Source organism: Schistocerca serialis, chromosome 4 (assembly GCF_023864345.2).
Source record: "Schistocerca serialis cubense isolate TAMUIC-IGC-003099 chromosome 4, iqSchSeri2.2, whole genome shotgun sequence".
In the NCBI taxonomy this organism is placed as follows: Eukaryota; Metazoa; Arthropoda; class Insecta; order Orthoptera; family Acrididae; genus Schistocerca; species Schistocerca serialis.
This window is the reverse complement of record NC_064641.1, coordinates 188,153,704-188,167,784: the sequence shown is the minus strand read 5'-3', so window position 1 is coordinate 188,167,784 and position 14,081 is coordinate 188,153,704. Positions and strand designations below refer to the sequence as shown.

Below are 14,081 nucleotides of genomic sequence, written 5' to 3'. Positions count from 1 at the left end.
CCTACATGACCTGGCACGCAGCAGAATGACACCTGCTTATCTGTTGTTGCAGCAAGTGCATTTGGTCATATATCAGCCGGACCAGCTGTAACGATTGTAAGGCACTAAGGGAATCTGAGCAAATGAGAAACCATTTGCCCTGAATACGAGGCATTTGCTCCAGTGCCTCCAGGATCGCATGGAGCTCTTTTGAGAAAATGTCAAGAAGACGAAGAACTCCCTTGCTTGGAGCCATCAGTATGCACTATTGCGAAACCGTGATGCATATCTAAAATGTTAAGAAACAGAGATTGAAATGTAAAATCTGGTGTACGATCTTTCTTAAAATTCGTAAAGTCTAAAATAAGTCTGAGCCTCAGCAGAAGCCAAGGTGGAAATCTGCCCCCACTGCAATGTAAAACGTGAAGACTGGCCACACCCATCTCTAGAAGGCACCTGTGCACAAATCCCAAAGGGCCTCATTGCCTGTTACGAAAAAGCCTTTCCAATGGAGGCTGAGCAACAGTATGGTAGATGTGTGTATATTGTGTGGACAGTGTTTTATATGTCTAGTGCACCATATATAGCAGTCGCCTGACGTAAAGAGGCGGTTCACCAGCCTCTGCACAGACACTTGGTATGGGGCTTGTTCTGGATGCCCCAATGGCCAATTGAATCCCTTCATTGTACACCAAGTCCAACATCTTTTAACAAGAGGACCTTGCAGACTCATACACCCTGCACCCATAGTTGAGCAGAGATCGCGTATATGCCCTGTAAAACCGGAGCAGACAAGTCCTGTCTGCTGCCCATGTACTGTGGCTAAGACGTTTTAAAATACTTAAAGCCTTAAGTGACTGTTTCTTCAGGTCTGTAAGATGTGGCAACCACATAAGCTTAGAGTCAAATATGAGGCCCAGAAACCCCACTGTGTCCTTAAAAGTAAAGACAGTGTCCCTCATCCTCCACTAAGGAAAGTTTAAAATGGAACGAGAATGGCTAAAAATAACACACGCAGACTTCATGGTGGAAAACTTAAAAACACTCTTCTGTGCCCATTCATCCAAACGTCAAAAAGTTTGTTGCAAACTGACGTGTTTTTCGTTGTGAGACTTGAAGAAGAGCTAAACACAGAGGAGTCACCCACAGACAAAGAACACTGGACTGGACTTGTAATGCTATTAATAGCTATGGCAAAGACAGTCACACTTAAAATGCTACCTTGAGGGACACCATTCTCCTGCTCAAAGCGATCAGACAGGGCATCACTGACTCGGTATCTAAAATATCATGGAAGGACTGAATAAAAATGGGAAGACAACCACGAAAACCCCATTGGTGAAGCTGCTCCAGGATAAGATGCCTCCAAGTAGTATCGTAGGCCATCTCGATGTCAAAAAATATACTGAGAAGGTGATGCCAGCGTAGAAGAGCCTGTAGTATAGCTGCCTCCAGGAGGGCAAGGTTATCAAAGGTGGAGCAATACCTCCTGAACCACACTGAAAGCGACTAAGGCGTTGCCTGGATTCTAAGATCCAGACAAGGAGGCGGTTGACCATCCACTCCAAGGTCTTCCCCAGGCAGCTAGTATGGTAACTACTTGGGCTTGTGCGGTCTTTCCCAGGTTTTAACAGAGGAATTAAAATTGGCTCACGCCATGAGCCAGGAAAGTGAACTGATGCCCAAATGGCATTAAATAGTGTGAGGAGGATATCTTTGTTTCGCCTTGTGAGGTACTGCAGCATACTGTAATGGATCCTGTCATGACCAGGGGATGTGTCACGAGCCGCAGACAATGCAGAATCCAGCTCCCACATGGAAAATGGGCAATTGTAATCTTCATCAGAGGTGGATCAGAAGTCCAAACTACACCTCTCTCAGCAACCGCTCTATGGCGCTGGAAACCTGGATCCTGACTGGCTGTTGCAGTAACTGTGGCAAAATATGCCGCCATAGTCTGGGCAATGTCTCGCGGATTTGGTTTGGAGAGTGCCGTTCTCCATTACAGCAGCCACGGGGCACCTGCCTCCTCTCCCAGAAATTCTCCTAATGGTCTCCCACACAACAATTAATGGGGTTCAGGAACTGTTGATACGACATCTTCTTGCTCTCTCGAATAATTTGGCAACACTTTGCCCTCGCCACTTGAAACGCTGCAAGATTCTCTGCAGTTGGCCAACACTTGAACCTACGCAGAGTTGCACACCCAGTACCGATTGCAGAGCAGCATTTGGCACTCCACCAAGGGACAGGTTGTCTCCTCTGCTGTCCTGTGACTGTGGAATGGATGCTGCAGCGGCATGGTGGATCATTTTGGTAATATGATCCAGACATTCGCACAATGTCCAAACTGGGCCAACTGGCTATAAGTTGTCCAGTCGGCTCTATCGAGCACCCATCTCGGTGGTTTCCTTTTGGGTTCCACCCTATCTGGCAGGTGAACCACTTCCCGCTGAGCAGTGTGAGCAAGACCTGAAGAGCAAAGAGAGAGACTAATGGCAGAGAACGAACCCATAGTTGTGCAGAAGTGAGTGTTGTGTCCCCCATTTAGCAAGTATGCTCATGATGACACAAGAAGCCTCTCTGCTCTACCTCTGGGGGCAAGTAGATGCAGAGCCCCAAAGCCCATTGTGTGCATTAAAATCACCACAGAGGATGAAGGGGTGGGGGAGCTGTGTAATATGGTCGGTTAGGGCCTCTTCATCAAGTGCATCATGTGGGGGCAAGTAAAGGGAACACATTGTCAACAGATGATGCATGTGCACTGATACAGCAACTGCTTGTAAAGTTGTTGTAAGTGAGAGAGAGGAGGAGTGGTAGTCAGTACTGAGGAAAATACCTACGCCTCCTCTAGCTCTCTCCACTCAGGTCGTCTTTTTTGTGGAGTACATAACCTCATAGGTCAGGGGTGCACGATTGATGGAAATGACTATCTGGAGACACAGACACAGTGGTCTACTCTGAGATAAGAGATGAAGTTCTTCCACATGCATCCTGAACCCCTGGAAGTTCCACTGTAGGATGGGAGCCATTTTATCAATGTGGTTTTAATTTACCCCTGTCTTTGCACCGCGGAGGTGAAGCACTTGTAGAGGCGAGGGGGAGTGGAGGGGCTGCCTGGATCCAAAAGGCATGTAACTCCATGATGTCCTCCTCATCAGTCACATGAGAAAGAATGACATCTGACAGTGCTGGGAACAGCTTTTGACCTGACTGTCGTGAACCTTTCCCTACACCCTGTACCTTCAAGGATGAGGAGGAAAGGGGGCGTTGAGAGGCACTGTGTTTTTTGTGTGCCTTCTTGACACTCACTACAGAACTGTTGCTGGTCTTTTCTCTGGCGGCTGCTTGGACTGCTTTATCCATACTCCTTTTGCCTTGACATGTACACATGCAAGTACAGGTGCTGGTGGTGGATAGCTGTACACTGGACAATGTTTGTGTCGAGGCGTCAACCTTAGGAGCAGGTTTCTGCGCCATGAAAGCATAAGATGTAGTAAAGACGGAAGGTTTCGTCGCCTTATATTCCTTTATGGCTTCAGCATAGGGGATTCATTTGGCGACTTTTAGTTCCTGAATTTTTCGTTTCTCTGCAAGAACAGGGCAGTCTCGGCTCCAGACTGGGTGGCTCCCAGAGCAGTTAACGCAGACTGCTGGAGACGGACAGTCAATCCCAGCTTCATGAGTTACCTATCCACATTTCACACAACTCACTTCACCCCCGCAACTCAGCGTTGTGTGACCAAAATGCTGACATTTGTAGCATCACATAGGGTTAGGTACGTAAGGCCTAACTCTTTAAGTCGGAGGAAAACTGCCATGATATGTTCCGGCAACGTTGCAGAATTGAAGGTCACATTCTTCTCAATTACTCCATTGTTCATACACATCTTTCGCTCTATGTCCACTATCCCCTGTAATGCCCATTCCTGTTTAAGTTCGGCTATGTCGATATCCATAATGTCACAGCATGTGACCACACTCTTGCTAGAGTTATGGGAGTTATGGAAATACATCATATTCACCCAATTTTTCAGTCTTCATAAGTAGTTCCACCTGCTTTACCCTATTAGTCTCTATCAGTAGGGAACCATTCCACAGCCATTCATTAGACTTCAGGCTTTCAGCAAGTCCTTCCAAGCCTTTATGGATATAGAAGGGGGGCAATTTTTCAAACGTTGCCTCCTTCCTCTTAATGACCAAAACCACATTCTGATTTATGATTCCTTGAGACCTGTTACTATAATCCAATTGAGGCAGGTTACCAGGAGGGCTAGCCTCCCTCATTCGTCTGGAGGGTTGGTACACCTTTCCCATTGGGAGGAGGAGAAGATGATGATTTCGAGAGTTTCATCTTGGTCCCATGGGCAGCTAGGAAACAAGGCTCCACTCAGAGAGAGCCCTGCGTGCCTGAGTAAGCCTTATACAACGGAGGTGTGGCAGGTTACCAAGTGGATGCCCGCTAACGACTCTCCCACCTCAACGGCCTGGCATCTCATTAATGCGCAGCACACCTTGAGATTGAGGGTTTTTTTTATAGAGTTTTTCACCATCCTCGCGATCCGGGCGGACAAGCCAAGATCCCCATTCCCTGCGACACACAATGTTCCACTGCTGCGCCATACACTGATCGTTGAAGCATGCCCAGAGCTTACAGTAACAGGAGACTGGTGGCACTTAGCAACCCCAGCTCAGGAACCTCAGGGTTGCCAAGCCTGTACTCAGCAAATGAATATTTAGCCCATGAGCGCAAAATTCTTTAAAGTCGATTGCATATGCAAAGAGAAGAGCAGATTTAAATGTCTACTACATCCGAGATGTATTCACAAAGAGCCCTTGGAAGTCTACAAGATGGACAGGCCAGGAACTTCAACTTCGTCAAACATGTTCTGAAACGACACCTGCATGTGAAGCATCAAGGTGCCGTTACTGCACCAATTGCAAACGGCGACCGTAACAAAAGGTACGAATTTTGCATTTCAGTTCTCCAGGATATGGCAGAGGACACTTTTTACTAATGACTCATCTTGGATGAATCAACATTTCATCTATCGAGTAAAGTAAATTGCCAAAATGTAAGAATTTGTGGGTCACAAAACCCTGGCCATCGTCATTAAACATAAAAGGGACTCACCAAAAGTGACTGTTTTTTGTGCTGTTTCTGTTCACATAATTTATGGACTTTTCTTTTTTGTGGAGGAAACTGGCAGCAATATCATACCTTGGCATGCAAAATTTGTTGTGAACACAACTTTAAAAGCATACCACTGATCTAATTTTTATGCCTGATAGAGCTCTGCTTCACTTTCACATTGAGGTGGATCATTATCTTAAAAAACCATCCCACATTATTGCATTGGACAACAAGATCTTGTATACTGCTTTTGGCCTACCAGGTCAGCACGGTAAGTAGCAACTATCCTTTTCATAATATTGTTAATTATATGATACTCATACATGAACAGGGGGTCCTTGTACCACCAATGGCAGCTACACTTCAAGAGCCGAAAACTGAATTGTTGAAGCAGTTGATTCAATCAACAGGGACCTGTTGATTCATGTATGAAATGAGTGGACTGTGGTTTTTATGTTTCTCGAGCAACTCATGGTGCTAATGCTGAGTGTACAGCGTAGTGTGTGTGTGTGTGTGTGTGTGTGTGTGTGTGTGTGAGTGTGTGTGTGTGTGGGGGGGGGGGGGGGGTCATGTGCAATGCATTCCTGTCTTTCAGAGTTTGTCTGTAATAAACAACTGAAATCTGTTCTTTCTTACTGAATGACTCTGTATAATACACTACTGGCCATTAAAATTGCTACACCACGAACATGACGTGCTACAGACGCAAAATTTAACCAACAGAAAGAAGATGCTGTGATATGCAAATGATTAGCTTTTCAGAGCATTCACACAAGGTTGGCGCCGGTGGCGATGCCTACAATGTGCTGACATGACGAAAGTTTCCAACTGATTTCTCATACACAAACAGCAGTTGACCGGCGTTGCCTGGTGAAACGTTGTTGAGATGCCTCATGTAAGGAGGAGAAATGCGTACCATCACATTTCCAATTTGATAAAGGTTGGATTGTAGCCTATCGGACTTGCGGTTTATCGTATCGTGACATTGCTGCTCGCGTTGGTTGACATCCAATGACTGTTAGCAGAACATGGAATCGGTGGGTTCAGGAGGGTAATACGAATGCCGTGCTGGATCCCAACGGCCTCGTATCACAAGCAGTTGAGATGACAGGCATCTTATCCGCATGGCTGTAATGGATCATGCAGCCACGTTTCGATCTCTGGTCAACAGATGGGGACGATTGCAAGACAACAACCAATTGCACGAACAGTTCGACGGCGTTTACAGCAGCATGGACTATCAGCTCGGAGACCATAGCTGCGGTTACCCTTGACGCTGCATCACAGACAGGAGCGCCTGCGATGGTGTACTCAGCGACGAACCTCGGCGCACGAATGGCAAAACGTCATTTTTTCGGATGAATCCAGGTTCTGTTTACAGCATCATGATGGTCGCATCCGTGCTTGGCGACATCGCAGTGAACGCACGTTGGAAGCGTGTATTCGTCATCGCCAAATTGGTGTATCACCCGGCGTGATGGTATGGGGTGCCATCGGTTACACGTCCTGTCACCTCTTGTTCACATTGACTGCACTTTGAACAGCGGAAGTTACATTTCAGATGTGTTACGACCCTTCATTCGATCCCTGCGAAACCCTACATTTCAGCAGGATAATGCATGAACGCATGTTGCAGGTCCTGTACTGACCTTTCTGGATATAGAAAATGTTTGACTGCTGCCCTGGCAAGCACATTCTACAGATCTCTCACCAATTGAAAACGTCTGGTCAATGGTGGCCGAGCAACTGGCTCGTCACAATACGCCAGTCACTACTCTTGATGAACTGTGGTATCGTGTTGAAGCTGCATGGGCAGCTGTACCTGTACATGCCATCCATGCTCTGTTTGACTCTATGCCCAGGCATATCAAGGTCGTTTTTACGGCCAGAGGTGGTTGTTCTGGGTACTTATTTCTCAGGATCTATGCGCCCAAATTGTATGAAAATGTAATCACATGTCAGTTCTAGTATAATATATTTGTCCATTGAATACCCGTTTATCATCTGCATTTCTTCTTGGTGTAGCAATTTTAATGGCCAGTAGTGTATTTTAGGGGGTTGCTCTATGAAGCAGAACAGGCAGCTGTGTCTGTGAAACAACTAACATCACTGCAATCCATTGACGGACACATGGCACAAATGATGCAGAGTTCACAGTCCATCACTGTTGATGCAGGACCCTTTTGCATGACCCATCTGTTACTCTCACAGAACACAGTGTGAAAGTTATGTATTACGTCCATATTACTGGAGATAATATTCAGTTGATAATGATGGATATCTTGCCCTCAGCATACTTCATTGTCTTCAAGCTCATGTGAGACGCCTCAAGCTACTGAAAAGGTTTGAGAGTAGTTAGAAAGAATTTCATTTGATGTGCTGGTTTGCAAATTCACTAATATGGCATATTTTACAAATTATATAATTTTTAAATGGAAAGGAATAATGTTTTTAATTTCTGGACTTGGACTTCTGGTGACATTTACATTAAGCTGCACATCAAGCTTTTTAGAATATGTGCCATGACGAATAGCAGCATATTTTTTATGCCAAACATGAACCTACATACTAGCAGATGCTAAGTCATAATATTCTACATTTTTACATAATCAAACATTCACTTCTTACTTACTTATGCATAATGGTAATAGAAAGCTCGTAATTCTGAAGGAAATCATCAGCTTTCAGCACTGTTCCATCAGTAATTCCAATTTCCTGTACAATAAATAGTCAGTAGATTAGTAAGGAGTAAACTCTATGAATAATCAGTGATTCAAATATAAAAAAATTCTTATTGCAAACACCTAGACAGAAAATAGAGAAATCTCATTTACATGATACTCAGTACCTCTGCTATATGGTGAGTAGCAACTATCCTTTTCATAATATCGTTAATTATATGATACTGATACATGAACAGATTATTTTTTAAGAAAGAAAAAGAATTAGCACAAAATCTAATATTCATTTTAAAACTACACTCGAAGGCAGAACAAGATTATATTGGCTTGTGACAGAAGAATGGCACACACAAAAATAATAACTGCTCATTTTCTTTGCAACAATCAGTTACTTCAAATGGAAAAAACAAAGGAAAATTTTGTGCAAATGTAATGAAGGAAACTACTGTACGATTCAGCAACAAAAAAGAGACATGATCTGGGCTCTTCATAAATATCTTCCTTAATCCTAAGAGTGTTTTAGTATAACCCCACATTTACTTTCCCAGAATTAATGTTTTCCTGCCATTTATGATGTTTTTTAATCACTTCTGTCAAATTTATTATGTCCACAATATTTACTCTCATCCGATTTTGTGTTAACCTATTTATAATTTTCCTGCAATTTACTCTTTATGAAAAAATGTTTGCGGAGAAAAAACTGATGTAAAATGATGCTGGCATGGCACTGGCTGTCAAGTAATGTTTACAAAAGTTACATGGTTAAATTTCTTGACACCACGGCACTCTACTCAGTGGATCTGAACTGGTAAATGGGATAAAAGTTGGAACAATTCTTGCTGTATCTCCTGCTGCCAAGCATTACTCAGTGTGTAGGCTGATGGGAGTAACTAGGTTTTTTTAAATCAAGATATTATGACCATTTCCAAAACTGTCTCTAATGCACATGCATAGCTTCCTGATTGTTGTGATCGTCATGACACCTTTGTCAAACCATATTTAGCATATTTCATCGTTTGGCCACTTGTAGCGCTAGTCGACACTTTTGAGGATTTAGTATTATTCAAATGTTTTTGGTTTAAACACAGCACCAATTACATATTTTTTATGCTTAACAAGAAATGTTTTGAGAATTTATTCTGATTGCTAAGTGCAATATTAACATACGTATTTTTTGAGGTGTTTCACAAACAATGTGATTTTGCACATGTGTGGTTTTCTACAGAATTGAGGAGACACAGTACCTGATAACCTCAAAAAGATGACTACAATGCAAGACATGCAGAACAACACATATGCTAAGACCTCAAAAAATACTTATGTAATAATCAATATTTGCAACTGACATGAAAAAATTCTCTAAATGCATCATGCTATGCATGAATAAATACGTAACTGGTGCAGTGTTTCATTATTTAAATAATGAATGACAGCTGCAGACTTTCGAAAAACATTGATTATGATGCATGAAATTAAGCAAGACATTTCTACTTCCCAGAGAATCACCAGTTCCTGTTACATCAGCGGTTTTTATTAGATAATTAACAAGTCCTTGGCAAGTATTTCAAAGCCTATGATGTACATATATCATACATGAAGTGCGAAAATGCGAAGGGGGATCCTATATGTAAATTTTACCACTTAAAACATTATTTCCCACATTTTGCATTTTCCTGCATTTTACACCATTTTTACAAAGTCCCTTGAAAAGCGTAAAAGTGGGGTTTCACTGTATTTTTCTCCCCACCTCCCCTAGCAAATGCCAGATGAAGGAAACACGTTTTCAAAAGCTAGTGTACCTATCAGCTTATGTTCACATGTATTTATCCCCTTCCATTTGTCTTTCTCTTTATTTATATGTAGCTTAAATTTAGAAATGAAAAGTCATGTTGGCAGCTGTAAGTATAAAATATTTATCTTACAATCATAAACACTTAAAACTTAGTCATGTACAGAGCTGAGTTTAAATTTGCTGAAAGTACCACTTCATCCAGCTTCCAAGTAATTTAGCTTCTCACTGACGTAGCTCTAAAAACATTTCTTCAATCTGTCTGTTTCTGTGGCATACCCAAAAAGTGAGAGACTGATATAATGTATTTTAAAATTTCACATAATCCTTGCTACATGATTCAGCACTTTCCAAATAAATTCTTAATACCCAAACAGATTCGCTGTGGACAGAGATGGAACTTCCTACCATTTGGCGTTAGCAAATACTGTGCACAGTATTATGTGCAAAATGAAACGTTAACATTTTAGTCCATATCAAAGCATATTTCCCTCTTTTATGCAAGTACAGTATTTCATAACTGTGAAGTAAATAACTGACTATTCAGTGTAATCATTCAGCAGTATTATATCTCCATTTCCAAACATCTGCATAATATCTAGTGAAGGGTATGTGGAAGTATTATTTGCCCTCTCATATTCCATTCACAGACAGCACTTTGGAAAAAATGACTACCTGTATGCTTTTGAAGAAAAAAATATTTATTAACAATTCTTATGGACTATGTACAATCTCTTACTTTCTGTTCTTCATTTGTCAGGTCAGTAAATAGATCTCATCAATAAAAAATTCTGGCACATTTCATGCATAATAATCACAAAACAATTATGTTGTAATGAGTATACATTTTAAAGCTAACATATTTAACAATCAAGAAATTAATGTATGCAGAATAAGTTAATATGGCTTTCAAAATTCTAGCACCTGAGAGATTTGAATCACAACTATTGAATAACCAGGAGTTCTGTAAAACGTACAGAAAATAGACCAGGATCATGACTTTTGTATGGAAACGTTGAGTGAAAACAAAATGTACTAAAATTTATGTTATAATACAATTATTTTTTTACTTACACTCAGTGTTTTGTTGTTGTTTTCAGCTGTCTCTCCATCCTCACTCGATATTATGACAGTACCCTTCAAATCCAACATGACATCTGGGGCAACCATATTCAGTCTCTTTTTAAGGATATGTTCTTCCAATTCTTTCACAGTAACTTTGTTCACATTTAGAAATACAGTGACCTACAAAAGGCATAAAACATATACATGTAATTGTTAAGTTTTCTTCAAATATTATTCTATTTGGGGGGGGGGGGGGAGGGAGGGAGTGAGGGAGTGAGTGAGTGAGTGAGTGAGGGAGAGAGAGAGAGAGAGAGAGAGAGAGAGAGAGAGAGAGAGAGAGAGAGAGAGACTGCTATTGCGAGTGAGATGTGTGATCCTCACATTCTTGGAAATATAAAAGTAGTTTCTTTTTTAATGCAAGTTTTGATTATGTATGAGGTGCAAAATGAATAACACTTTCCTGTAGAACACTGAACAGAATTATCTGGCAGGACTAAGTTTACTGTAATTTGCTGACAGTAACTACAAACACTAGTGCAAGACGTAAACTGATATACATGTAACTGAATTTGAGCATGAAAGAACTTTATATGATGATTTCTACAATCCAACAAATGTTATTAATGATGGACCAGCAAAGAAACATGTTGTCGGGACAATACTGAATACAGGAAGCTTATCGCATTTGAGGAAGTCTACAGGACACACTGCTGGCATGAATTACTTGATCAAACTCCCTCTCCCTCAAACATACGGGGGTAAGTCAATTATTATCGGCAAAGCAGTTATAAAATTTTATTGTAATCAAATAGGAAATTTACAAGAACATAATTTTTTGTCATAATCTCCTTGCATTTCAATGCAATCGGTCCATCTTTGTACAAGCTTCCTGATGCCCTCATAATAAAAGGTTCTCCGTTGAGCTGAGTGTCAGGAATGAACCGCTTCTTTCACTGCTTCGTCCGAAGCATATCAATGGCCCCTTAATGCCTGTTTGAGTGGACCAACAAGGGATAGTCAGAAGGGGAAAGATTGGGACTATATTGAGGATGATCCAGTACTATTCGAGTTTCTGGAGCGTTTCAGCAGTGTGGGCAGCAGCATGCGGATGGGCATTATAGTGCAACAACACAACACCTTTTGACAGCAATCCTTGATGTTTGCTTCAAATTGCAGGCTTTAGTTTGGCAGAAAACATCTCGCTGTAATGTACACTGTTTATTGTTGTGCCCCTTTCCCCATAACGTTCCAGTACTGGACCTTGCGCGTTCCAAAAAACTGTAAGCATCAGTTTTCCTGTGGACGGTAGGGCCTTGAACGTTTTCTTGCACGGTGAAGTTGGATGTTTCCATTCCATACTCTGCTGTTTACTCTCTGGCTCGTAATGATGGATCCATGTTTCGTCACCAGTAATGATCCTGTCGAAGAAGTTGTCCCCTTCGTTACCATAATGATCCAAATATTTTTGCAGATGTCCAACCGTGTTTGTTTATGCAACTGTGTGAGTTGTTTTGGGACCCATCTTACACAAACTTTATTAAACCCAAACCTGTTGTGGATGATTTCGTAGGCAGAACTGTGACTAATTTGCAGACGATGTGCCACTTTGTCAATAGTTAATCGTCTAAGAGAATCATTTCATGTGAACGCTCAATGGTGTCTTCATTTGTGGCAATGAACGGTCGTCCAGCTCCTTCATAGCGTGTAACACTTGCGGAACTCTTTCGGAATTTTCCAATCCGTTTGTACACACTCCATTGTGGCAAAACACTGTTCCCGTACCATACCGAAAGTCTTTGATGAATTTCAGCCCCTGATACACCTTCTGACTACAAAAAAATGAATCACTGAACATTGCTCTTCTTTGGTGCAAATAGACAGCGGAGCAGCCATGATTAACATCAAAGCAGCAATAACAAAAGTAACATAGCAGCTTTAAAACTGCGAAGATATATCAACAAAAGTAACATAGCCACTTTAAAACTGCGAAGATATATCAACAAATAAACAAAGCATGCATCATGAATGTGAAACAACAGTACTACCAAAATAACAAAAATATAACTAAATTGTGGATAATAATCGACTTACTCTCATACACAGAATGGAAGGAAAATGTGAATCACTTAGTCATTGTACCTTTAAAACAAAAAATTGTGTTTTCCTTAAAAAAATGTTGTGATTTTTACGATAAACTTTATGAGTTAAGGCTAAGACTATGTAAAAAGAAAACTTCTTGTTTGTTACAGCCTAGAAGTAGTTAAGGTGTTTGTCACTGATGTTGGAGGATATAGTGTAAGACGCTTTTTTGTACACTGTAAAATGAAAGTACTCCACAAAAAAAGTGCTTGGTCATACTGCTTCATGTTCAGTCACTGTAGGAGGCTAATGTTTCATTGCTGAGACGAAATAATTTTCAGAGTCAAGTGCAGCTCACAGTTAGTGCATTTAATGTGATCTAAACTTTTTATGGGTAATTTGAGTCATACATCAACAACACTGAAGGCAGTTTGTCAAGCAGAGAAAGGAAAAGTAAACTGATTTGGGAAACTGCTTCTAGGAAAATCAAGTGTGACAATGGGTGGGATGGGAAGGGAGTTCCAGATTTTGAAGTTGTTCTCAACAAAACTAGGCAGGGTTCATAGTCTCACAATGCATCCTTGTATGTGAAACTGCCTGTACACAACCTAAAATAGTCCTTAATATTTACGTATTAGGGACTGCTACTATGTAAGAGAAAATGACATTTAAAATTAGGACTTTCTTATTTAAAAAATCACACTATTAATTTCTCTCTCTACAAACATATTACCTTCTCTCAAATCTTATCTACACAGTCCAGCGTCACATTAATGTGATAACCTGTCAAAACCCTAAATAATCATGTTTTGCAGTGTGGACTGCAACGAGATGTGCAGGAAAAGTGTCAATAAGGTTCTGGAAGGTGCCGACAGGGGTGTGGAGCCATGCTGACTCCAGTGCCTGTGGCCAGCTGTGCTAGGCTTCTTGGCTGAGGATCCACAGTGTGAACAACCCGATTCACGTGGTCACACAGGTTCTCGACTGGATTTAAATTCAGGTGTTTGGGGCCCCCAGGGGAGTGCACTAAACTCATCCTGGTGCTCCTTGAATCACACATGTATAGTGCCAGCTGTGTGACACATTGCATTGTCCTGCTGATAATGCCACTGTGTCGAGGAGAAGCAAACTACATGCAGAGGTGGACATGATCCCCAAGGATAGATGCATATCTGTGTTGATCCAATTGCCTTCCAGAATGGCAAGATCACTCACGGAATCCCATGACAATATACCCCAGACCATAACGCTCTCTCCTCCTCTGTTTTCGTATGTTTCATGCCATACATGCCAACATCCATCTGTCCGATGGAGTATAAAACATGATTCATCTGGAAAGACCACCTGTCACCAC

At 41.5% G+C, this 14,081-nt stretch overlaps 1 protein-coding gene across 1 annotated transcript in view; it reads right to left on the bottom strand.

The window, feature by feature from the left end:
- LOC126474063 (SUMO-activating enzyme subunit 2) overlaps nt 1-14,081 on the bottom strand; it is a 132,809-nt gene that overhangs the window by 24,660 nt on the left and 94,068 nt on the right. Inside the window, exons 9-10 of the mRNA XM_050101473.1 lie at nt 10,658-10,828; nt 7,746-7,828 (exon numbers count right to left, since the gene is read on the bottom strand). Of these exons, the coding sequence (XP_049957430.1) occupies nt 7,746-7,828; nt 10,658-10,828 (254 nt within the window). The remainder of the gene's footprint in view (nt 1-7,745; nt 7,829-10,657; nt 10,829-14,081) is intronic.